General features: G+C 28.0%; 1 protein-coding gene across 1 annotated transcript in view; it reads left to right on the top strand.

The window, feature by feature from the left end:
• Window positions 1–279: 279 nt before the first annotated feature.
• The window catches only part of LOC136990003 (xylulose kinase-like), a 32,764-nt gene continuing 7,129 nt past the window's right edge, over window positions 280–25,914 (top strand). The window contains 15 exon segments of the mRNA XM_067288318.1: window positions 280–485; window positions 7,388–7,470; window positions 7,553–7,703; window positions 7,785–7,871; window positions 9,255–9,449; window positions 10,359–10,490; window positions 10,572–10,631; window positions 10,813–10,873; window positions 10,876–10,893; window positions 15,264–15,420; window positions 16,718–16,833; window positions 21,429–21,502; window positions 21,577–21,673; window positions 24,845–24,903; window positions 25,278–25,365. Coding sequence (XP_067144419.1) covers window positions 432–485; window positions 7,388–7,470; window positions 7,553–7,703; window positions 7,785–7,871; window positions 9,255–9,449; window positions 10,359–10,490; window positions 10,572–10,631; window positions 10,813–10,873; window positions 10,876–10,893; window positions 15,264–15,420; window positions 16,718–16,833; window positions 21,429–21,502; window positions 21,577–21,673; window positions 24,845–24,903; window positions 25,278–25,365 — 1,432 coding nt within the window. The 5' untranslated portion in view covers window positions 280–431.

Here is a 25,914-nt window from a genome sequence, read left to right as displayed (position 1 = left end):
CAAAGTCACGTGGCATGTGCAGCCAATTACCGTGATGGTTCATTCCTACTTTTAAGAGCAAAAGTTCCATATATACGGCAAATCTGTCGCAGGATAGCATATGGCACTGTACTGTACCTGTATGCCTCCATGGTAGACCTTATAGCCGCATGTATCCGGGCCAAGATTTATTTTATTTTGTTTATTTATTGCTGTTTAAAGACTGTCAGCTCTCAAAAAACCAAAAAACTCCATTTTTGAATACGTAACGATTTTGAGCGCCATCTAGTTACGACGATGGTAAAAAGTTTTTTTTTTTTTTTTATAGAGTCGACAGATCGGTGCAGACGAAGGCCGTTCGTAAACTGTTCGGAGTTCAATGTCTCGCCGCATCATTGAACTCGGCGAGGAAAGATGAAAAATAAGATTTGACGTAATAGCATTTTAAAATAATGATTTCTAACGAAGAAAAACTTTACTTGGGATTTGATTTTAGTACTCAGCAAGTAAGCTATTATATTTTAAAAGAAATGAATTTTTAATTAGTCTATCATAATTTTAAAATATTTATTAAAATGAAAAATATGTAATTCTTTGTATGCAAAGATGTCCGTATACAAAATAGGTCACTGGTTATTTTATTTATGAGTCAAGCGGATTTTAACGCTTCACCCACCTGCAATAAAGGTTGGATGTCCGGATGGTAAGGAGATGCAATTTTAAGTAAAGAAAAAAAAAAAGAATTATATGTGGCTTAATCATATATATGCTATGTAAAGCAGAACACATTGCTGTTTTTGATTAATGTTACCTTAGGTAGCCAAGATGGCGGCTCGTCTCTAATTCCAGCAAGGAAACAGTGGGACACACATTCTAACCTAACCTATTCTAATAATTTGGTTGCTAATAATTATGGTAATTTATTAGAATAGGTTAGGTTAAGTTAGAACGTGCGTCCCACTGTTTCCTTGCTGGAATTAGAGACGAACCGCCATCTTGGCTACCTAAGGTAACATTAACCCTTTTTTATAATCTTTAATATCATAATGTAAGCATACATATTCAAGTTCATCATCTAAAAAGGGTTAGCAGTAGGCAAAAGGAGAATACAATCCTATCTAATGTAAGCAGATTAAAAATTAGGTAACTAAAACCGATGGCTTAATCCTCCATGTACAGTACATACAGTGAGTGATCGGTTAATGAACGTAATCTGTTCCGAGACTTTGTTCGCTATCCAAATTGTTTGTTAACCGATTATCGATTTATCATAGATTTTTACGGGAATTTGATTAATTTGTTCCGGAAACCCCAAAAAATAAATAAAAAATTAGTAATTCGGACACAAATCATTCATTGTATTCATTCAGACACTTGGTAAATTTCATCTTTCATATTTATTTAGTATTCAACTAAATAAATATTAAAGATGAAATTTGCCAAGTGTCTGAATGAATACAATGAATGATTTGTGTCCAAATTACTAAAAAAACTACTGGCACGGTTTCACAAATACCAAAATAAAAAATTATATACTTTCTTACTATGTTTATTTACATGTAATAAGAAACTAAAAGCAATCTCTCCATTTTTTCATATAGGCACATCTTTATTTCTCGGATGCGATTTTCATTATTCCTTTAGCTGTTCGAGTCTTCTTGATTATATCTTTTTTAGCTAAGATTATGCCTACTGTAGTCCTGTTTGAGCCATACTGCCTAGCACCATCAGACATATTCTGCTCACTTTCTACCTTGGCTATTATCTCTTGATTGGTTTCTAAGGTTTCTTGGTCGGTTCTTGACACTCCACTCTTTTTAGGCTTCATAATATTATCAATGTCTTTTTGAAATAATAAGTTCAGAAAAGCACTCACAAAAATTCAGTGAACAGAAATCAACTAGCACATGAAAGAATTATGTAAATATGAAGCCTGAATGAAATTCGAAATTTTGGTGTTAAATTGTTAACGAATATCCAATAGGACAGTTAAACTGTCACCTTTAGAAAATAAAAACCAATGCAAAACTTAACGAGTACCCGACAGTCTCGCAAAGACTATAAAAAATTATTTGTCAGAAAGATAAACAAAAAGCTGGAATTACAATAGAGAGTTTCAAAGTTTGGAGGAATAATATCTGATTGGTATTGGGTTTGAGTGTCTTCCACACTGAAAGGTTTTGAATTGTCACCTGGAGACAAGGGAAAACCAATCTGTATTCGTTATTTTATGTTGCTTTGTTCTGTGAAGTGTTTTTTATCCAAACACGTGTTCGTCGTCCAAACGTAAAAATCTTTCATGAAAGTGTGTTATCCGATTTGTTTGCAGTTCGAACTGTTTGTTAACCGATTACCCACTGTATATATATGCATATATACAGTTGAACCTGTCTATCTCAAACATGTTTATCTCATAAAACCTTTTCATCTTAAAATTTATTTTTCCCCTGCATTTTCAGTTTGAATTCAATATATTTTCCACGTTTATCTCAAATAATTTTCTTCCAAATCTTCTATATCTCAAATTATGGACTGAAGTGTCAATTACAATTTTAAAGCCCAGTGACTCCATTTTGATTGCATAAATTGTAGATTGTATTAATTTACATAGTTGTAATTAATGCCACATTTATCTGATTGGCTACAAATTTGGTTTGTGTCTTGGTCGAAAAAGTCAGGCATTAGAAACTATTGACAGACTGTTTCCGTTAAGGTATGTCAAAAATGTTTTATTTATATATAATACAGATATGTACTGTACTTGCTATTGTATTAATAAAATACTGTAACTCCAATCAAACCTATTACTGTTTACCGTGTGGGAACCTCTATATCTGGAAACCTATAAGTAGTAGTCAAATGAGTAGCACTAATCACAAAATTCCCATAGGATAACATGTATGAGTAGCACTAATCACAAAAATTTCCCATAAGATAACATGTATGAGTAGCACTAATCACAAAATTCTCATAGGATAACATGTATGAGTAGCACTAATCACAAAAATTTCCCATAGGATAACATGTATGAGTAGCACTAATCACAAAAATTTCCCATAGGATAACATGTATGAGTAGCACTAATCACAAAATTCTCATAGGATAACATGTATGAGTAGCACTAATCACAAAAACTTCCCGTAGGATAACATGTATGAGTAGCACTAATCACAAAATTCCCATAGGATAACATGTATGAGTAGCGCTAATCACAAAAATTTCCCATAGGATAACATGTATGACACACACTAATCACAAAAATTCTCATTAAAATAATATTGACTAACAAAAATTATTTACTCGAAAATTTTGTGATTATACATTATATCGATCTAAAAATTATTTAAGTTAAAATAATATTGACTAACAAAAATTATTTACTCGAAAATTTTGTGATTATACATTATATTGATCTAAAAATTATTTAAGTTAAAATAATATCGACTAACAAAAATTATTTACTCGACAATTTTGTGATTAGAACGTGTCATATCGAATGGAAATTTTAAGGTAGGTCTAAAAATTATTTACTCGACAATTTTGTGATTAGTGCCACTCATACATGTTATCCTATGTGAATTTTATGATTAGAGTTGGACATATCGATCTAAAAATTTAGTTAAAAATTTGTGACTATGTAGATCTAAAAATTATTTAGGTTAGCAAAAATTATTTACTCGACAATTTTGTGATTAGTGCTACTCATACATGTTATCCTACGGGAAATTTTTGTGATTAGTGCTACTCATACATGTTATCCTATGAGAAATTTTTGTGATTAGTGCTACTCATACATGTTATCTTATGAGAATTTTGTGATTAGTGCTACTCATACATGTTATCCTACGGGAAATTTTTGTGATTAGTGCTACTCATACATGTCATCCTATGGGAATTACAATTTTTGTGATTAGTGCTACTCATACATGTTATCCTATGGGAATTTTGTGATTAGTGCTACTCATTTGACTACTACTCCTGTATCTCCAATTTTTTTCTCGTTCCTTTGAGATTTGAGATAGACAAATTCAACTATATATGTAGGATTAAGCTCTCACAAGGGGAGGGCACGACCTGGGAAATTCACTTTGGGATGAGACTTGGTATATAGGTAGTACTCCTTTAGGATGTTCAATCCTCAAAACAAGAAAGTGCAATGGCCAGCCATTTTTAAGAAAAAGGCCTTTAAAAATTCGAGCTCAGCTTATGTACTAATAAGTTTCGCTAGGCCGGCAGCTTCTGAGCAGCTCGGTTGACATCGTTCTTGGCTACCGCCAAGTCGTTCAAGGTTCAAATCTCTGTCTCGATTAGTATTTTTTTTTCTTTCTAAACGTTTTTTAAAATAAGTATTTTGAATATATATAAATATTAAAATTTTATTATAATAAATAATTTCATTTAAAAAAATGTTTAACACATATTACATGTCATTTTAATTATAATAATACAAAATAATTAATAATAATAGTTATAAATAATTAGTTATGAAACAATAGTTTTCATTTATTATTCTATTGTATCAAATTTTTCAAAGGTTACTACTATTATTAATTCTCACCACTTAAAAATAAAAAGTATAAAACGTGTCTTTTATATTCATTCTTTACTTCCATTTTAACAAAAATAAACAACTAGAATGTTTCCAATTCCAACAGTATTATATAAATGAGATCCAATTTAACACTTCAGTGTGAAAAGTATCACATTAGACTGACATTTTCAACAGCAAAACAAGATTTTTCTCAAGGTCATAAAAATGCGCATGGACTTATGGACTGACCTGATATTTGGAGTGTCAGTTTACTTTTGGATTTCGAAGAGATCATAGTGTTCCGTAATATATCACACCATAATACAAATAGTTTCAATATTTTACAGTAAAATGTCTGTGAATGAAGATACTATGTTTACCAACAGTTGATGATGATGATTATTAATATACTTATTAATTATTTTGTATTATTATAATTAAAATGACATGTAATATGTGTTAAACATTTTTTAAATGGAATTATTTATTTAAATAAAATTTTAATATTTATATATATTCAAAATACTTTTTTTAAAAATCTTTAAAAAGAAAAAAAAAATACTAATTGAGACAGAGATTTGAACCCTGAATGACTTGGCGGTAGCCAAGAACGATGTCAACTGAGCTGCTCAGCAGCTGCTAACCTAGTGAAACTTAGTAGTACATAAGCTGAGCTCAAATTTTTAAAGGCCTTTTTCTTAAAATTGGCTGGCCATTGCACTTTCTTGTTTTGAGGATTGAACATCCCAAAGGAGTACTACCTATATACCAAGTCTCATCCCAAAGTGAATTTCCCAGGTCGTGCCCTCCCCTTGTCAGTTTTGGTCACTTAATTTTTAATCTGCTTACATTAGGATATTAAAAATTATAAAAAAACAAATGTTTATTTTTATCGTACATCTAAAAATGGCCATAACTGATCAAAATGAACCTTTGTGGATTTTTTCTTTTCATATTTATCTCAGAATGATTGCTATGTTGTTATAATTAATGTCTTGTGCTACATAATATAAATTAATTGAAAAATAAATTCAATATAAAGTAATTTACAATAGACCTGGAAGGAGAATGTAGAATTCAATAACATAACCAGATTTGACATAAAGGAAGGCCCAACTTAAAATTTAATATGAATCATTACACATTTTAATAAATTTTCACTTTTAATACTTACGTAATGGATTATAACAAATATATATATAAACTACGAAGTCAGTAATCAACTCTACAATTAAATTTTTTTCAATATTTAGCATTTTTAAATTTATCATTATGAATAGGAGCCCTTTCTTGATAATGCCGATATTAGAATTAGTAGGACAAAAATCTGCCAAGTGGCTAGGATTAGTGATTTGATCCTAATGAGAAAATTAGAATTGTTAAGTGCAGCTACAAAATTATGTTTAGAGTTTTATCACACACACACACACACAAAAAAAAAAATACCATTATATAAATCATTTCAAAACACAAGTCAGGTTACTAGTTGTAAGGTAGGACACAAAATCGTTGTATGACATGTACAAAAGCAGTTTTTACGGAAAATGGTGTTTTTATAATTGCAAACTTGTATATATTTCTTAATATACAGTGGATTCTATGACTGTGTTAGAAAAAATATTATATTTTTATTATTATAAAACAGAAAAAAAATATTAAGCTTTTGGAGCTTAGAAAACACAATTATATTAGGTTAGAGCTCTGTCATTTGATCATTAATATAATTTGAGCTTGATTGACACAAAAATATATAAGCATGAAATACAATAAAAATTAGAAATTATTTCGGTTCTTGATTTTTATATATCTGTGAGATTTTATCAGTTTTAGAATATATGGGGTGTTCTGCTCAAAACTATCCAATTTTAATTTGCTATAAAAAGTTAATGATTTAAGATATATAAAAGCAACAAGTGGCATTTGGTGAAAACTCATCAAGTTTTAAAGAAATTTTTTTTCATGCTTTAAACAGAAGTCAAATTGTGAGCATTATTGTCCAGTCATGGCTTTGGCACAGAAGAAAGCACAAGTCATGGTCTGGTATGCCTGATAGTGTGTCTGCCAAACTCTCTTGATCTGATCCCCTTAGATTTCTTTCTGTTGGGTTATGTGAAAGATATGGTTTATGTAACTTCGATCAGACCTTCAGGATTTCGGGAGTGCATCGTTGCAGCTATTGCCATTGTGAGATAGGACAAGCTGCACCATACATGCTGGAAATTGCCTACTGCCTTCATGTTGTCATTGTGACTGCTGGAGAGCACATAGAGATGTGATTTTTTCAATAAAATTTGGTGAGTTTTTCACTCAGTCTTTGGTGAACTTAACATCTTTAGTCATTAATTTTTTAATGGCCAAATCAAATTGGGTACTTTCAAGCAGAACATCTGTAAATTTTAATATATACGGATTTAAATTTATATTTTAACATTTTATCAAAATATTTGTTACATTTTATAAACTGCTTTATCTTTTTTTTTTTTTATTTTAAACTGATAAATAAAAAATACAGTTTTAAGTTCAAGATCAAAAATAATCAGATAAACTCAATAATTTTGATATTAAAACTATATTATCTGTCTCAAATGCATCTATTGATTTTGAATAGCAGTTAATTAATAACAACATGATAAGATTTATATATATAAATTTTAAATAATATTAAAAGATTAAATGTTTGTCATTTAATTTTTAGAAATTTATACAAAATTGTTTTTTCAATTTATCATTATGATTATGTAGATGAATATAATAGCACTACTATTGAATTATTTTATATTTATTTGTTGGTTGTTTAATAAAATAGTTCATTGATGGACTATGTTTATTGTATTATTATTCTACATTAATATATTGATTTTTTTAAACATTTTTCAGTTGAAAGCAATTGCAATCAATGATGAACTAAATGTTACTAATGAAGCTTCTGTTCATTTTGATTCTGAATTACCAGAATTTAGGTTAATATTGATTTAATTAATAATTATTAATGATTAGAATTGTTCTCAAATTAATAATAATATATTTTAATTGAAATCATAGAACTTATGGAGGAGTACATAAAAATCAAGATGGCCTTACAGTTACTGCACCACCAGTTATGTGGATAAAAGCGTTAGACATAATTCTGGAGAAACTAAAAGTTTCCGGTATAGATTTTTCACAAGTTGTTGCAATTTCAGGAACTGGTCAGGTATGTGATTTAAATAGTATAGATTATATTTTTTATTCTGTAAAATTATTATTAATATATATATATATAAACTTTTAATAGCAACATGGCAGTGTTTATTGGAAGAAAGGTTCTCTTGATGTTTTATCTAATTTAGAAAATTCAAAATTTTTGCATAATCAATTACAGGTAAAAATTTTGTCAAATTAGGTTTTAATAATTAAATAAGGGTACTTTCTGGTTATCAGGATGCCAGTCAACAGAGCGATCAAAATCGTTACAACAGATTAGTTGTTTTTAAATGAAAAAGGAAGCAAACTTACTATTTCTGTTAATAGGATTTAAAAATTTATGAAAGATGATTGTGAATTTAACATTCATGATATCTTTACACTAAGTTCAACAAAATGATTAGTGTTTTCATTACCAAAGGAGTGAAAATTCGTTATTTTACTACATGTGTTGTTGTAACTATTTATAAATGTTTATTACATGAATAATTTTGATTTTATAACTTTTTTTTTTTTTTTTTTTTTTTTAATGTTTACAAATCTTACGATGCAATGTCATCATTTTTACGTCACAAATTTCATGCAATTATGCAAAGTGGTTTTACTCATTGGCATTAAGTGTGTTTCTTAAGCTTAATTTCTTTGTCTTTAGATTTTGTGCAGCAAATTTCTGTTTTTTTCTACATTATTTAGTAATACTTATTGAAAATGGACTGTAAATTATGGGATATTATGTACATCGAAGCAGGCGATATTAGTTTATTTCAAAAACAAGGGAATTTGCATACTGAAAGTTTTTGCACAAAGAATCATCGAATGTCTGTGTATTTTTGTTCAACACATAGTCCTAAACTGAGACATCATATAAGAACATGTAGCGAAAAGAAGGGAATTATAACCACCAGATGGTTTGTAGGATAATGCATTTCATTTTTAAATGCCATTCATTTCGTATGTTTATTGAATGTGGAAATAAGATCCTGTGATTTTTGTCAAATGCAACTAGGCCTAAATTCAAATACTGCTGTGGACTGGAACAGTTATATGCAAGAGGTATGTGCTCATTCCCTAATAAATCTTCCTAATTTAAAGATTGGCAGTGTGTGAATTTAATTGTAGAGAATGACAAAAATAGGTATGCACACAGAAAGCAAAATGTCAGTGGCATTTTTCCACACCAGTGGGTTTGAGTAAATGGAGAAACAAAGTATAACGTGATTTATCTCGTCACCACTTGCAGTCGTATCTTATAGAATTTATCTGGAGTAGACAATATACCAAATAGGTAACCTTTAAAGCTATTCTACACGATATGTCATCATGTACGAGATGCCATAGTTCTTCAAAATAAAAATTTTTGTAAATATATTGTTAGATAAATTGAATTATTACAAAGAAAATTTTTTATATTCACAATTATCTTAATGTAAAAAATGCGAAATAAAAGTTCAATTTTGCAAAAAATAATAGGATTTTGACTGGCGTCCTGCTAACCAGAAAGTACCTAAATAAGTTTAAATTTGTTCATATTATGTATATGCTACATTTTTTATTTACGTAGAGCTGTTTCAGTATACGTGACTCTCCTGTATGGATGGATTCAAGTACTACTACAGAATGTCAGCAGCTAGAAGAAGTAATAGGTGGACCACAAAAATTAGCAAATATTACTGGATCAAGAGCTTATGAAAGATTTACTGGCAATCAAATTGCTAAAATTTATAAAAAGAGAAAAGAAGCTTTCAAAAACACAGAGGTTAGTTAATATGATATATCATATATCTCAGCAGATAAGACGATAGTTGAATCATATAAAAAGGCCCCAAAATTTGGGGTCGTCTTATAGGACAGCTACAAAAAAAATTAGATTGAAATTTATATAAATTAAAACCATTATAAAAAAAATGGATGAACCGTAATTATTTACTAGTAGAAAGTAGAGTGTGTGCACAAAATAGAATAGCCCATACGATGTTCTTATGAATAGTCAAGGTCATTACCCGAATGCTGAATCAGTGTGAACGTTTGCAACAATCGCAAGGCAGTGTTGCCAGATGCAAGAAAATAAAATTTGTTCATTTGAAAAATTACAAATAGGACATAATTCCGTATATGCTTTACAGCAGGGGTGGCCAACAAGTCGATCGCGATCGACCAGTCGATTGCCAAGCCAATTTTGGTCGATTGCTAGCGATGTCTTGACTTAATGTATTATATTTGTAACCGAATGCAACTGTATGCATGCAGTTATGACTCGACTCATAAGCAGTGAGTGCACTTCGTACTGAAACACAGTGTATAAACATAGTATGTATTTCACACTCCCCCTCCCCACTTAGACTATGCCTATGACAACAAGTCGCTTGCGACACATTTTTACAATAAAAAGTAGATCTTATGTGCACAAAAGTTGGCCATATCCATCGCTATACAGTATTATTATTCAGATAATGATTGTCGATCTAAACTAAATTCATAGGCTGTTGATAGTTTGGGGGTCATCTTATAGGACAGATATATGCAAAAACTATAAAACTTTGATGAAAATTTATACCTCATCTTATCTGCCAAGATATACAGTATATATACTGTGTATATGAGAGAATTTTTTATTAATTTATTAATTCTTAGCTGTATAAAATTTTAATATAATAATTTGTCTTAGCGTATATCATTAGTGAGTAGTTTTGCTGCATCATTATTTCTTGGCAAATATGCACCGATTGATATTAGTGATGGCTCTGGTATGAATCTTTTAAATATCAATACTCAACAATGGTGTAAAGAATGTTTAGAAGTAAGTTGTTCTCTTTTTAATGAACTAAGATCTGTTTCAAATTTATAAAAGCAACTATTTTTTATTGAATATTATTAATAGGCATGTGCACCTGATTTGTATGAGAAATTAGGAGAACCTGTAACTTCAAACACAAATTTGGTAAATATAAAACTATAGTAAAGCTGAAATATAAATCAAATTTGTTACAAGTTAATGTGTTTTGGATAAGAATATTCTGACATTATTAACTTGCAACTTTAAATTTATAATTTTTATTTTGATAATTTTTATGTATAATTTTTTTTTACAGTGATTATATGAAAATTATTTATTTCTGCAGGGAAATATTTCTCCATATTTTATTGACAGATATGGATTTTCTCCTGAATGCAAAGTCATTGCTTTACAGGAGACAACCCAGGTAAGAGATAATTTTTTATAATAAAATTTATATATATATATATATTTCTTTTAATTAAAAAAATTTATAAAGATATTTTTATTAAAAAATATATATACAAAATATACATTAAAAATATATACCTGTATATATTTTTTAATAAAAGGACTAATGCAAAACATGAGATTAGGTTCCAAATTAACAAAAATATACTATTCTTTTTCACTACTAAGAGAAATTTGTTTATTAAAGCAATCAATAATTAACTAATATATTACAGTTAAAAGTGCTGTATGATGCATTAATATTAATTTTAATTAAACAAGGACATTTTCTTTTTATACAGTATCATTATCATCTGACCTTTTTTGTCAATCCTAGTCAGAAATATCAGCAACATTTTTTTTTATTTTTATCAATGACAAAATAAAAATATGTTATTAATCTAAAATTTGTTCTAGAGGGTTGCATTTGTTCAGTTGACTTTTTTTTTTCTGGAATTTGTATTTGGAATACCAAATTGTTAGAGTTGGAACAGTTTGAGTATCAAGATATCACTGTATTTCATTCATCATTTTTATGAATAGATTACTTGCCTATGGCTAAAGACAATTTTTTTTACATTAAATTTGATGATGTCTTGCAGACAATATTTGCCATCCCCCATTACAACAAACCTAATCAATTATGCAGTAAATCTAAGAAACAATATGCAGTAAAACCAAAGTGAAAAAAAACTATGCAAGAATAATAAAACAATAATAAAAGAAATATTAAAAAATTATTTGGAGTAAAGTATCTTTTTACAAATGGCTTTGAATTTATAGAAGTCAAGGAACAATTTGTCTTTGATTTTGATAGCAGTAGAAGAAAGATCTAATTGTCACATTCAGGCGGCAGTAGGGTGTTTGGATACAGGTTAATAATATACTATGATAATTTAATAACACTTACCTAAAAATGTTTAAATAAACTTTACTGAATATGAAGATTAATCTATAAAAAAAAAACATAGTGACTATCTTAAAGGCTAAAGCAATGACAATGACACTTGGTTGATAGGAAAGCTAGGATGAGGAAGAAAAACATTCTATTATCAGTTTTCATTGAAGTAAACCCAATGAAAGGCACAGAACAAATTGAAAATTTCAATATTCTAAATCCATGGGCAAATTTGAGACAAACCACAATCTTACTTGAATGAAAAAAGTATGGAATAACAGGGTTTACAGTTAAAAATTGTGAAATTTTGTATGGAGGCTTTTCCATACCATGTTAAAGTGAAACCAGAAACTGTGTTGTATTGGTGATATCCACAATTTTCAAACTATGTTAGTGAGAAACCATGTTGTAGAGGTACTTTGTTGTATGTATATTACAGTATAATTTAAATTAGTTTATAATTTTATTTACTGCAGTTTAATACTAATGATCAAGAATAACAGAAAAAAGTTTAATTTGATTGAGTAGAATTTAATTTGGAAAAAATATAAATTTCAATTTCATTCATATAAAATAACATTAGGTATGCAAAATGGGATTTAATTTTTGTGAGTATCAAACATTAAATAAATGTGTGAATTGCATTCATTGGAAAAAATTCTCAATTTCAGACTCTCTGATATATTTATTAAATATAATTTCCAAAAATTAGACACGAAATATATGTTAATACTTACATGTCGATACTGTGCAAATTGCAAGATCATTTGCATTGGGAGCTAATATATATGAAGGCTGTTTCTTTTTCAAACTCTGATGGTCCATAAAACAAAGACAAGTGTAAATAATAAAGTGAATTTATTACCAAAAGTTAGGTACAAACATGGTTACTTTTTGACATTAATCACCGTGAAGATTGAGGCGTTTGTCTATCTGTGGACAAGCTTTGAAATACCTTCTTCATAGAATGTTGCTGCCAATGACTTCAGATGGGTCCTAACATTGTTTTGAAGATCATCATTAGTCTTGAACCTCTGCCCTCCTAGCCACTTTTTCTGTTCAGGAAAGAGGTGGAAGTTGCTTGGCACTAAATTGGGGCTATATGCTGGGTGTTTAAAGGTGGTGAAGACTTCTACCTTTCAGACTTCCACGCAGCTTGGAACTTTTTAGTGTAAAGACTTCCACCTCTTTCCTGAACTGAAAATGTGGCTAGGAGGGCAGAGGTTTGAGACTAATGACAATCTTCAAAACAATGTTAGGGTCCATCTAAATTCACTGGCAGCAACATTCTATGAAGAGGAGGGGATGGAAAAGCTCATCCATAGATATGACAAATGCCTCAATCTTCATGGTGATGTGTCAAAAAGTAACCATGTTTGAACCTAACTTTTGGTAATAAATTTATTTTGTTATTTACACTTGTCTTTGTTTTATGGACCATCGGAGCTTGAAAAAGAAACCGCCCTTGTGAAATACAAATTTTTCTGATAATGGTTACTATGTGAATTCCATCCTCATCTATCTTAGTGTTATATTGTAAAATATCAAAAACTAAAAGATAGATTTGTTCTTTATCATGCCGAATCATTGTTATTTTTCATTCTTGTGGATATTTGTAACAAATAGGGAAAAAATGATTAAAAAGTTAAACACCCACAAAAACAAACACTCAATAAAGATTTAACTCAAAACACATTGAATTAATAAAAAATATACCACAAATTGTATTCAAGCTATGCTACTAATATTGAAACTCAGAATATTTTACTCCCAACAATATTTATAAAAGTATTGCATTTTATACTCTTGATTTTCAACAGTTTCTATTCTTTTCATATAAGGAGAAAGAAAGTTGTGAATTATCTCACCTGATTTAATTCCTTCATTGACAATTATTGATGTGAATGTGGATTGAGGGAAACTTGTACTGACAGCTTACTTTGGAAAAAAATTTACAAAAAATTATATTATAGTGATGGATTTCTGTATGGAAACTGACTCAGATGAGTCCGGAGACTTTGTTGATATGGGAGTTGAACTTGTTAATTAAACCAATGAAAGCAAGTTTTTTGGTTTGAATGATCAATCTTAAAATTTTATTAATAGTGTATTGTTAGATAGGAAAAAGCAATGCTGTGCCATGCTATCGTGTAGGATAATCTAACCCAATCTTGATTACTTCAGATGGAAGATGTGCATATGAAAGGATGTTAGCTTTAAAGCAAAGTTTACTAAATCATAGAACAAAAAAATTTAGAAGTTAAAATCTTTAGATTTCCACACATGCTGTGTCCTTGTGTTTAACAGTATACATATCATATTGGGATAGAGATTAAAGTCAACTCAGGTTATTGTAAGTCTGTGGATGAAATATTCACAGAGTAGTGAGATAACTGGATATATAGCTACATTATAATTCTAAATTGATATATATCTAGAGACAAAGATTTAGAAGAGAGATCCAGATAATATAATTGGTAACATATCTCCAGCTTTCAAGAATTATTGGTTTGAATTCTGTTCCAGATCAATCTTTTTTCTTCCATATATTTTTAAATTATTTATTAATTAGTTATCTTAATGTCTGTTTTATTTCACAACGAAGTGATGATTTAAAACATCATACTTTGATACATCCACTTTATTCAATACCATATCTTTTATACATTTGTTTGCCAATACGGTATGAAGAACTCACTGCCTTATGGCATTAAAAATGACTTTTTGTTTGAAAAAACAAGTACTTTCTATATCTTACAACTATTCTCATCAGGCTGAATTGATTTGATTCAATTTGAACATGATTTTTCTGTAAAACAGTGAGTACTTTACACCGTAACTGTTTTGGCACAAACTGTATTTCATGTTGTTTGTCAATACACATTTCAGGTTTCCACACCTCTTCTGTTGGCTGAAATACAAATTATTACTATATTTATTTCAATTCTATTGATTGATTTATTTATTATTTTAATTCTAATAATTAAATTTATTGCAGAATGGCAGCACAAGTACTAAATTATTTAATAATTAAATTGTAGCACAAAAAATAGTGTGTGATTTTTGGTTGTTTGCTGGTTTATTAAATATAAAAAAAGTCTTACACTATGCAAAAATTTTTAGGTTAGAAATGACTGCTAGAAAGATATAACTAATATGTACAAGAACTGATTGGCATACTAGGAAGAATTTCAAAAGAATACATATAGAAAAAGAAACTCATTTAATTCTCTATGTATTATGTATGTATTTAATTCTATATTTTATTATATTCTTTTCCTAGAATATAATAAAATCCTTCCAAAACTTTTTGCTAATTTTAATATAAATATTGTTAAATGATGTATATGTGTGTAATAATGTTTTAATTTTAAAAATTTTAGATTGAAGATATACTTTTATCATGAAGGAATGAAATTACTTATTTAAAAAATATTCTTGTAATTTAGCATCTTTAGCTGGAATGAGATTAAAGAAAGGAGATATTGCATTAAGTTTAGGAACAAGTGATACAGTATTTTTATGGTTAGAAAAGCCTAAACCTACTTTGGAAGGTCACATATTTTGTAACCCAGTAGAAAGTACAGCATTTATGGCTTTATTATGGTAAGCGTTAATTTTTGAGATTCATATATTTGTAATATATTATATAAGAAAGTATGTATGATGTATAAAAAGAAATATGCTCAAAAAACTTTATAAAGAAAAATATTGAAGGAATATAGAAATATTTTTGGTATGGAGTTTAAGATATTAAATATTTATAATGAATACAGTTACAGTGCAGTCCCAATTATCAAGGTAATGTGGACCAAGAGTATATCAGATAATCAAAAACTCAAATAACATGGAACGCTTGGTAAATTATTAAATAAACTTGATTTGGATGCATTAATGTGTATGTATGTACAATATACTTTATTTTTTAGATAAAACCTACTTAAATAAAGTTAAGTCATTATATTCAATAAGTGTTTTGTTATATAATTTAAAACTTTATTTATTAAAGCAAGTGTAAACTTGTGATTATGGTTAAAATTTCTTCAATCTTTTTAAAATTTGTATTCTTATGAGAAATCATAAGAGTGAATTATTTTTAAAATTTCAAGCTTCTTTCAAGTACTGTGTATTGCCTGGCTAAGATTTATGAAATGACCTGTACTGTGTTCTCTTGTCTTTGTTGATAAAGTGCCTTTCACCAGTTATCATTATATAATGTCATTTAAATAGGTCTTGGTTAATCAGGTCTCTACTATATAAAGATAATTGTGAAGAATCTATATAGATAACCGTATAATATGAAAAAAAGACTTCTGAATAAAAACTATATTTAAAAACATTGCTTTTATACATCATATTACAAAAAATTTATCAACTGTATCAATAAATATGTATTGACCTTATAATGCAAAATTTTATTAATATCAGCCTATTTGCTGGTAGAATTATCAAGTTTGTGATCAGAGAAAATGAAAAGTAGATGAGAGATTAAAATGACAATGCTTTACAAATAGCTAATTGTGAATGTTAATAATTTAATGAAGATATAAGGATATCAATAGTTTATAATCATCAGAGAATAAACAAATCCATATAGAATAATGTGATAACAGAATAATAATAAAAATACAGCAGAATACTAATGAAAATGTCTCACAGAAAATGAGCTATCAGTGAAATTATTCATATATTGAATTTATATAACAATTGGAAATGTAAACTTATTTTATTAATTTTTTTAATCTTTTCGGGTACACAGTATTTAATCATTGTTTTCTAGATATAATAATTTGTTAATATGTTTTTTACGATTTTATTAATTGGAAAGTTTATTATTGATATATAAAATAACTAAAATTATTAAAGAAGTATTGAAACTAAAATTGAAATTTTTAAAAATTAGTTTCAAAAATGGATCTCTGACCAGGGAGCGTATCAGCAATGAATGTGCTGAAGGATCTTGGAAATTATTTAATGAATTACTTGAAAGTACTCCAAGAGGAAATTTTGGTAATTTAGGTAAGAAAGAGAAATTAGTAAAAACTATTTAGCATTGGAAACTTATTAACAAATTTGGAAACAAATTTGAGTTCTAGTATATGATTAGATGCCTGCTTAAAGATGCCTACATAAAAATTTGTTTCATATTGAAAAGTATTTATTTTTTATCTTATAGATTAATTGATGTATTATTTAGCTGTAGTTAGTTTTACCTTTTGGATAGACAACTTTATTTAGTATTTTTCACAATGATGATGTATGATTAATGTTAACTGTTCTCTAGATAATATAAGTATGAAAATGAAATAAAAAGTCAATTAGTTATTAGTTATTTTTATTCAATAATCAACAATATTATTTATTTACTTATATTGATATTGAATATTGAAACAAAGTTTTATTTTAGTAGTCTTTCTTAATGTTAATACACCAATATAATATGACAAAGCATTACATTTGAATCTGTCTATCATTGGAAATGACAAAAAAGTTCAAGATAAACAGGTTTTCAGATATAGAGCTTCCTACATGGTAAACAGTAATAGGTTTGAGATTGATTGGAGATTATTGTAAAACACTAGTGTTTTATTAATACAATAGCAAAAACAGTATATACCTGTATTTAGGTATAAATAAAACATTTTTTACATACCTTAACAGAAATAGTTTGTCAATAGTTTCTGATGCCTGACTTTCTTCAACCAATAAGACATAAGCCAAACTCATAGCCAATCAGAGAAAATCAGTGTTACTACAACTATGTACAATAAATCGTGCATGAATTGGATGGTACTAATTATTTTTTTCTGGTTTGGTGAGTTTCCATGTTATTCAGGTTCTGTTTTGGATAGGTTTTACTCTACTGTATTGCAAGAGATGTTTCTCAACTACAGTTTATGCTATCAAAATGTAGTTGCTGAGCTTTGAATTTGTAATTGACACTTCAGTCCATAATTTGAGATATAGAAGTTTTGAGAGAAATTTATTTGAGATAAGCATGAAAAATATGTTAAATTTAGGCTGAAAATACAGAGAGAAAATAAATTTTGAGACAAAGGTTTTCTAGATAAGCATGTTTGAGATAGACAGGTTGAACTGTATTACAAAATATATTCCATATAATATCTTTAACTTTGTTCCCTTGTCTTGCATTGTAACATAGAAGTTGATATATTGTATCTAATTCTGTATTAACTTTTTTGTTTTTAACTGTCATGTTCAATTAATTTCAATTATTAACATTGAATATATTTTAATTATCATCTATTGTATTAGTTTTTTAAATATATATAGTTTACTAAAATTTTATTACAATTAAGTTTTTTTTTCTAATACAAAACTTCCAAGTTTATCATTTGAATAGGTCTGTATTAATATTTTGATATTCAAATTATTTATTGATATTAGATGACATTTCAAATAGGAGATATATTAATTTTATAACCACTTAAAAGGGAGTTTTTTGGATGAATAAACCCCCCCTTTTAAGTGGTTATAAAAGTGAATGATTATATCTTTATATCTGGCAAATATTGCTAGTTTTAGCACTGAGAAATATTATTTTCATTTACTTCTTTTTTATTAGAGGCTAGTTTACTTTTAAGAATATATATTCACTATTACTTCATTCACTATTCATAGAGATGTGTCCAGATATTAATGGTAGAACAGTGTATATATACATATTTATTTATTTATTCATCTATACAGAAAACTCTAATGCAAAAAAATATCTATCTGCATTAGAGTTTCCTGTATAGATGAATAAATAATAATGTATATATGCACTGTTCTACCATTAATATCTGGACACATCTTTATGAATAGTGAATGAAGTCATATAAGGAGAATGTTATAAACTTTCATAAATAGGCTCATAGAGCTCTGATGAGATCTTTTGGAAGATGGCTCAAGTTGAGTTCTAGTGTATATTAATGATAATTTTCCACGTAAGCATTCATATGTCATATTTTATCAGAATTAAAAGTCTTAGGTTAACAGTTTTTGATGTGATCTGCAAACAGAAGCAAAAGGGGACTGAATCTGCCAAGAAATGGCCCAATAAACTTCTGAAGCTAAAAAATTGTGACAGGAAAGCTCTAAAAAGGATTGTGCACTCCAAACAGCTCAATATTACCTAATTAATATCTTATGTGAGACTAATGTGAATGTCATTGTGGATTACTATGATTGTTACAGTCATCCACAAGCTGCTAATCATGCATTTAATACCATATAGAATTACCAGTGGCACATTCAAAATTTAATCTTGGAGAAATCGAGTTGAATAGATAAAACAGCTTTAATGTGAATTCAATAAAATTCTTATTTCATGTGATCACTGATTCATAAGTAATATAAGACACAACATAATATAAATAAAAAATAAATTTTATTTAAGAAAAAACTTTTGGAAAATTTACTAGTGTTGTTTTCTTTTTACTTTGGTGGTGCCAGGGCTCTTTGGTCTCCTCCTCTGGGTTCACCACTGGCAATTAGCATAGTACTGTAAATGAATAGAAAAATACTTTGGAGAGAGAATTCATAGCAAACAATCTACCACTCTGAATAGCTGTTCTTGGGTATAGCAGATGCTGAGAGAAAAGTAGCTTCTAGACTGTATTATTTTGTCAGTGAAGTTTGTGGAAGTGCATAATGGTTTGGGACAGATTCCTTAATTTGGCACGAGCCCATTAGATATTCTGGACAAAATCGTGAATGCTGGTTTCTATCTATACATCTGGACAATTATTCATTACTGGCATTGCGGCAATGCTTTAGGAAAGTCCTATACCTTTATCAGCAGGACAGAATACTATATAATGCTAGTCACATTGTTATGGATTAGTTTGAGGACATGGACATTGAAAAGTTAGATTGATCAGTCCAGAATCCTGACCTCAACTTTAAGGGATCTCTGGGATGAATTACCAGATGTGTACGTAGAGAGATTGTCCTAGAAACAAACTCTTGACTGGTCACTTGAAAATTGATTAGTGGGACATATTTCAGGATATTTTTCAAGAACATATAAAACATGCTACAAAGATTTTTAGCCACCATATAGGTCAAACATTTATACATACAATGTTAAACTGTTTAGTAATATAGATTATTTGTCAAATTTTGGGTATCTGGATACTAATGGTAGGATTGTGTGTGTTTTAGTACATCATATTTCCTCAATGACATCTCAAAATCAGAGTCCAAAACAATGATCAGAAGTCATTGCAGATGGATCAATTGATGCATTATGCACCAACAATAGATATGACTAGTGAACAGTATTGCCCCAAAATCATCAGTTCAAATGAACTTTGTGATTACAGGTATTTAATTTAAACTTTTTTTAATGTTTAAAATGCTTTTAAGACAACATTATGACACAGCATTAAAATGAACAGTTACTATGTATGCAGAAGTGCATGGAAATGGAACTACTAAATATTATTAATTTCAGGCATTTATATTGTTTTTGTAACTTTACTCTCTTAACAAAACTTAATTACTGGTATTTAATGAATTTTCTTAAATTTCTAAGAGAAACTAAGTTTTTATTTCAATTCTGTATTTAATAGAAATATAACAAAAGTAAAGAAAATAATAAATATGTATTTTAATATTAAAAGTAGTAATAACTCCATAACAGAACAAGGTAAAAACTGCTTTTAATGTCTTATTTTTATTTTATTCTATCATAATTCTTAGTTCACTTCTTTCATAGATTATCTACTTTAAAATCATATATTGGTAAATAAATAGTCATTAACACTATACCTTATCACACTATACCTTAAATTTACATATTGTGAGGTGAGGACTAGAGTTCTATCTACATTTTTTAAAAATTTTAATCTGTTGTTTACATACTCATCTTTCTGCTAACAGTTGTCATTTTATGATCAGCAGATTCATGTTCTTGCATGAAAATTTGATTCAAGTATAGAATTTACATGAAAAGGGAAAATGTTTCCAGAATACAGATTATGATCAAAATATCAAACAAACAAAACAAAGATTTGGCGAATAAACTTTGTAAGCAAGATATGCATTTTTGTTTGGAAATAGATATATGTAAAGATAAATATAATTTAGTTTTATTCTGCTAAATTAATTAAATGCTTAATTGTTTAAATTTTCTATGAATAAATTTAAGCCTTGCCACTTTTATTGAACACAAGAAAGTGTTATTTCAGTATATTTTTACAATGGGAAAGATTATACCAATTCTTGCTGATGATGTAAACAGAAATGAGAATGACGTTATTTTACAAGTTTGTTTAACTGCAATAATTTTGTTTTTTCTAATTGTCTTGATTTTTGACAATTAATAGATTTTTCAATTTATTTATAAAATTTTAATCAAATCACACATCATTTGCATAAGCAAATAAATAATTAAAAGAAGTAGATACTATTAATATTAATGAATAAATAAATGTAATTATAACAAAAAATTTATAAGTAAAATCATTTTGAATAAGACCTACATATAAATATAATTTATAATGAAGTAAATATGTTATTTACTGCAAAATATGTTGAGAACATTTATAAATCTTGAATTCAATGATTTAAATAATTCCAAAATATGATTCTAAAATTTTTTCTAGGTATGTACTTTGATTTAATGGAAATAATCCCTGCAGTTGTTGGTGACTATAGATTTAATAAACATAATCAAAAGGTAAATTTAATTATATTCGTTTTGAATAGTAAATTATAGTAAATTTCTAATAATTGCTATAATTTAATTTGTAGGTTTCAAGATTTTCAAAGGAAGTAGAAGTTAGAGCTTTAATAGAAGGACAGTTTTTAAGCAAGAGAATACATGCTGAGAAACTTGGTTACACTACAGGTTGGTTGAAAAATTTTCAATATTTTCAATTAAAGAAGAAATTAATATTTCTATATTCTTAAAATACATAGATTTTATCAAATTTATTTTAAAAAAGTAATTTAAAAACTGTTGATGAAATTGTACAGTAAAACCTGTCTAAAGTGGTACCCTGCATAAATGGGAAAAACTCTTCAGAACAAAGCAATTTTCTATGTGGGGAAAAAAGCCTGTTCAAAACAGAAACCTGCCAAATCCTGAAAAAATGTTTGGTACTGTGCAATTCTAGTTTACACAGGTTTTATTGCATATAATAACAAGTAATTAAAGTTATAAAGTTAATAGATTTTGGTAATTGTCAGCATTTAAAGTTATTTTAAATTTTGACTAACATAGACTAAATGTTTCATTTAGGGGACATCCGTAAATTACGTAAGGTATTTTGGGGTGGGTGGGGGTCAAGGATTTCTTGTGATTTCTTTCTCGGGTAGAGGGGTAACAATCTCATCTTACATAATATTCTTATTTTAATTTTTTATCTCATTCTTGATTGACTGTTTTAAGACTGATTATGTTATTCAAGCTGTAATAATGATAAATAACTCAAAACCAATAGAAGGAAAGTGAAAAAATTAATTAGTCAAAATAATCAAAAACAAAAAAGAAAAACAATTTATATCCAAAGTTAAACATCTGAGATGTAAAAAAATATTGCACCAAGTAGAAATTATGGCATTTGAAATGAAAGTCAAATTTTTTCTCAGGAGTTTTCTTAGGTTAAATAATACAAAATGTGGGAATAACATTAAATATAACAAAACACCATAATATATATATAACACTATCTTGTGTTTGTGAACAACATAAAATTTTATAAATTCCTAAAAGTCAACTAAATTACCTATTGAAAAATTACATACTTATTCAACTGATAAACAAATGGAGTTTGGCATAGACAAATCCAAAACCCTTCACATAGAAAAATATTCATAATATTTCATAGTCAATAGACATAATATTCGTTGAAAAATAAAATAAAGTCATATACATCATAAATATATCTATTCTGAACACATTCAACATACAAAACATACACTGAAATTTTTCAAAACTTTGCCGATAAAGATAAGCTTGGCGCTTCAAAGCGATACCATAAGTGTTTACTTTCCAGGCACAATCCCATGTCTAACTACAAGTGTTTAGTGGTTTTATTACCTATTCAGCCACTGGTGTTAAATTGATAAAAACTATTTTCTGAAAGTATAGAGCATGTTGCATGAATATGGTAACATTTTGCTATGAAATGGCCTTATTATGGGTTAATAACATTTTGATATCTAAATTTATCGAAGTGTTTTCTAAAAAATTTCTTTAAATACTAATTAATTTAAATGTATTTTTCTTACTTCACATTTCACTAATAATAAACTTTGAGGTCAGTCAGCGGAGTCAAAAGAATTTTATTGACTCCAACTCCAAAACATTGGTTTTAAGATCTATTTTATTTTGATCATATTATTATGCAATAATAATAAGTAGATTATGGGAAAATATTTGACAAACATTCCACATACATGGTTCTTATATACACTACACATGTACAAAATATGTCCAACACTTATTACATTTCTAGAAAATGCAGCAATACTGGAAAATGACACTACATCTCAACTTCACAACACATACATATGGGACAAGATTCTAGCAGCAAAGAAAGAACCAAAGAGCATGATGAGAGAATAGATTGGATCATTAAGAAAAAGGCTTGAAAAGCAGCAAAGAGATCTCTAAGTGGTTAAATGGACTTATTACCTTGTTCATTCTACTTTAAATCCTGATATAAATTCAAACAAAAATATAGTCAAATACAAATAAAGATGAAGAATTTCCAAGTGTAAATCTACTTGGCCTTTAAATCCACTGTTGAATAGGTTAAATAATACAAAATGTGGGAATAACATTAAATATAACAAAACACCATAATATATATATAACACTATCTTGTGTTTGTGAACAACATAAAATTTTATAAATTCCTAAAAGTCAACTAAATTACCTATTGAAAAATTACATACTTATTCAACTGATAAACAAATGGAGTTTGGCATAGACAAATCCAAAACCCTTCACATAGAAAAATATTCATAATATTTCATAGTCAATAGACATAATATTCGTTGAAAAATAAAATAAAGTCATATACATCATAAATATATCTATTCTGAACACATTCAACATACAAAACATACACTGAAATTTTCAAAACTTGCCCATGAAATAAAGCATCTGTGGAGAATAGATATACATAGCATGATTAATCCTTTATTATACAGACATTATACCATAAAAACTACACAAAACTTTAGAAACTTTATAAATATATATCAATCATATTATGGAAGGAAGCCATGCTTAACACATGTTATATAATCAGGAAATTCTTAAATATTGATATTTATACCATATTTTCATGGAATGACCAGCATGCTGCATTTAAACGGGGGAGATTGGCATGCTGGCTAAACTGCGACTAAAATATAAAATTAATCAGATCTAACAAAACTAGTTCTTAAACAAATCCACCTCCACCTTAAAAATAACACCTTCCTCTAAAATTTCACACAAAGCCCATGTTAATCAATGTAAGCTGAGATAATTTACTAGGAGTTTCTTAAATTTAATATATTTATTTTTACATTTTTGCATCAAATAATAAAACACACATAAAAAAAAGCACATTCAGAATTCCAAGAGTATTTGACATTGTTAGAAAGAAGACAAAATGAAGAAATTAAACATATAATTGTAATTTTTGATGTAATGCTGACAGTATTGCAGTTTTAAAATAAAAATGCATTCATTTTTACCTGACATAATGCATTCATTTTTTTTTTTTAATGTGCCATCTAAAGAGGGATATATAACCTCACTTAAACTCGTATGCTGGTTTTTATTATATTTAAATATTTGATTTCCTGGTCTCCCCCAGATAGACCAGCATGCCGATCATTCCACGAAAATACCGTACTAACAGCATATAAATAAAATAACTTTCTCAATAGCTATGCTTTGATCTTCATCCAGGCATCAGTGTTAATCAAGTAGAATACAACTTACTAATAATAATATTTAAAGTTAATAAAGATAAATAAAAGAAAAAAATTAATATATTTATTTTATTAATCTTTAAAGGAAAATCTTCGAGAGTATTAGTCACGGGTGGTGCTTCTGCAAATAAATCAATTATACAAGTAAGTTTTGACTCTTCATTCATTTAGAAAATTTATTTTTTTACATTTGCAGATGTAATATATCGATAATTTTTTACATATTAATTTGTACATATGAGGTGTATGGTTTCCAAACTGGCCAACTCCACTTTTCGTGGGTCTGAAACATAATGGCTGTGAGTGTGGCTGACACTAACCTTCAATTTTCATCTTCATTTTTATTTCCTCTTTCTGTTTTGTGACTAGTTTAGTAATTTATAACAATCATAATTGAAAAGAACAAAAAAAATGTATTTGATCAAGTGTTTAGCTAATTTTTTAAATCCTTTTAAGAAACTATACATCTCATATATATATTCAAATAAAGTTTATTTTGAAACTTGTTTTTTCCAAAGGTGTTAGCTGATGTCTTTAATGCTCCAGTATATGTACAAGAAATCAGTAACTCTGCATGTCTTGGTTCGGCATACAGAGCTAAACATGGTAATTAATTCTATTATGAATTAGTAGCTAATGATTTGTATTTACATAAATATAATCATTATTGTTTTTGGTAATTGGCTATTCTATCCAATTTTTTAAACTAGATTTGTCACAACAGTTAGACACAGAAGACCACTTTTACTCGCTATAATATCTTTTATTGAAATTGAAATGCATTTCAAACTTTTTAGTTTGTCTTCAGTTGATTTTACAATTAGATAAACACTTACTCGAAAACCTTTTAAACGTGCAGCCAAATTTATTAACTTCAAACGTTTTTAGTCTTGTTAAAAGACCTTTCTCAAGAAAAACATTGTAAAATTCGAAGACTTAGTATGAATACAAATACGAAAAAGCTTTAGAACGTTTTTGAATGATATTCCATTGCAAAATTACTTGCATCATCTTAATAAATAACAAATATTATGATATGCGTGCAAAAATATATCAATAAAGATCAGTTTACATTCATAATTATCTCATGGCACTTTTAAAACATTTAGAAGACAAACTTATACGTACGAGTTTGTTAGCTAAATGATTTTTTTT

Source organism: Centruroides vittatus, unplaced genomic scaffold (genome assembly GCF_030686945.1).
Source record: "Centruroides vittatus isolate TY-2023 unplaced genomic scaffold, ASM3068694v2 scaffold_861, whole genome shotgun sequence".
Lineage (NCBI taxonomy): Eukaryota > Metazoa > Arthropoda > Arachnida > Scorpiones > Buthidae > Centruroides > Centruroides vittatus.
Note: the sequence above shows the minus strand (reverse complement) of the source record. Positions and strands in the feature narration are given on the sequence as shown.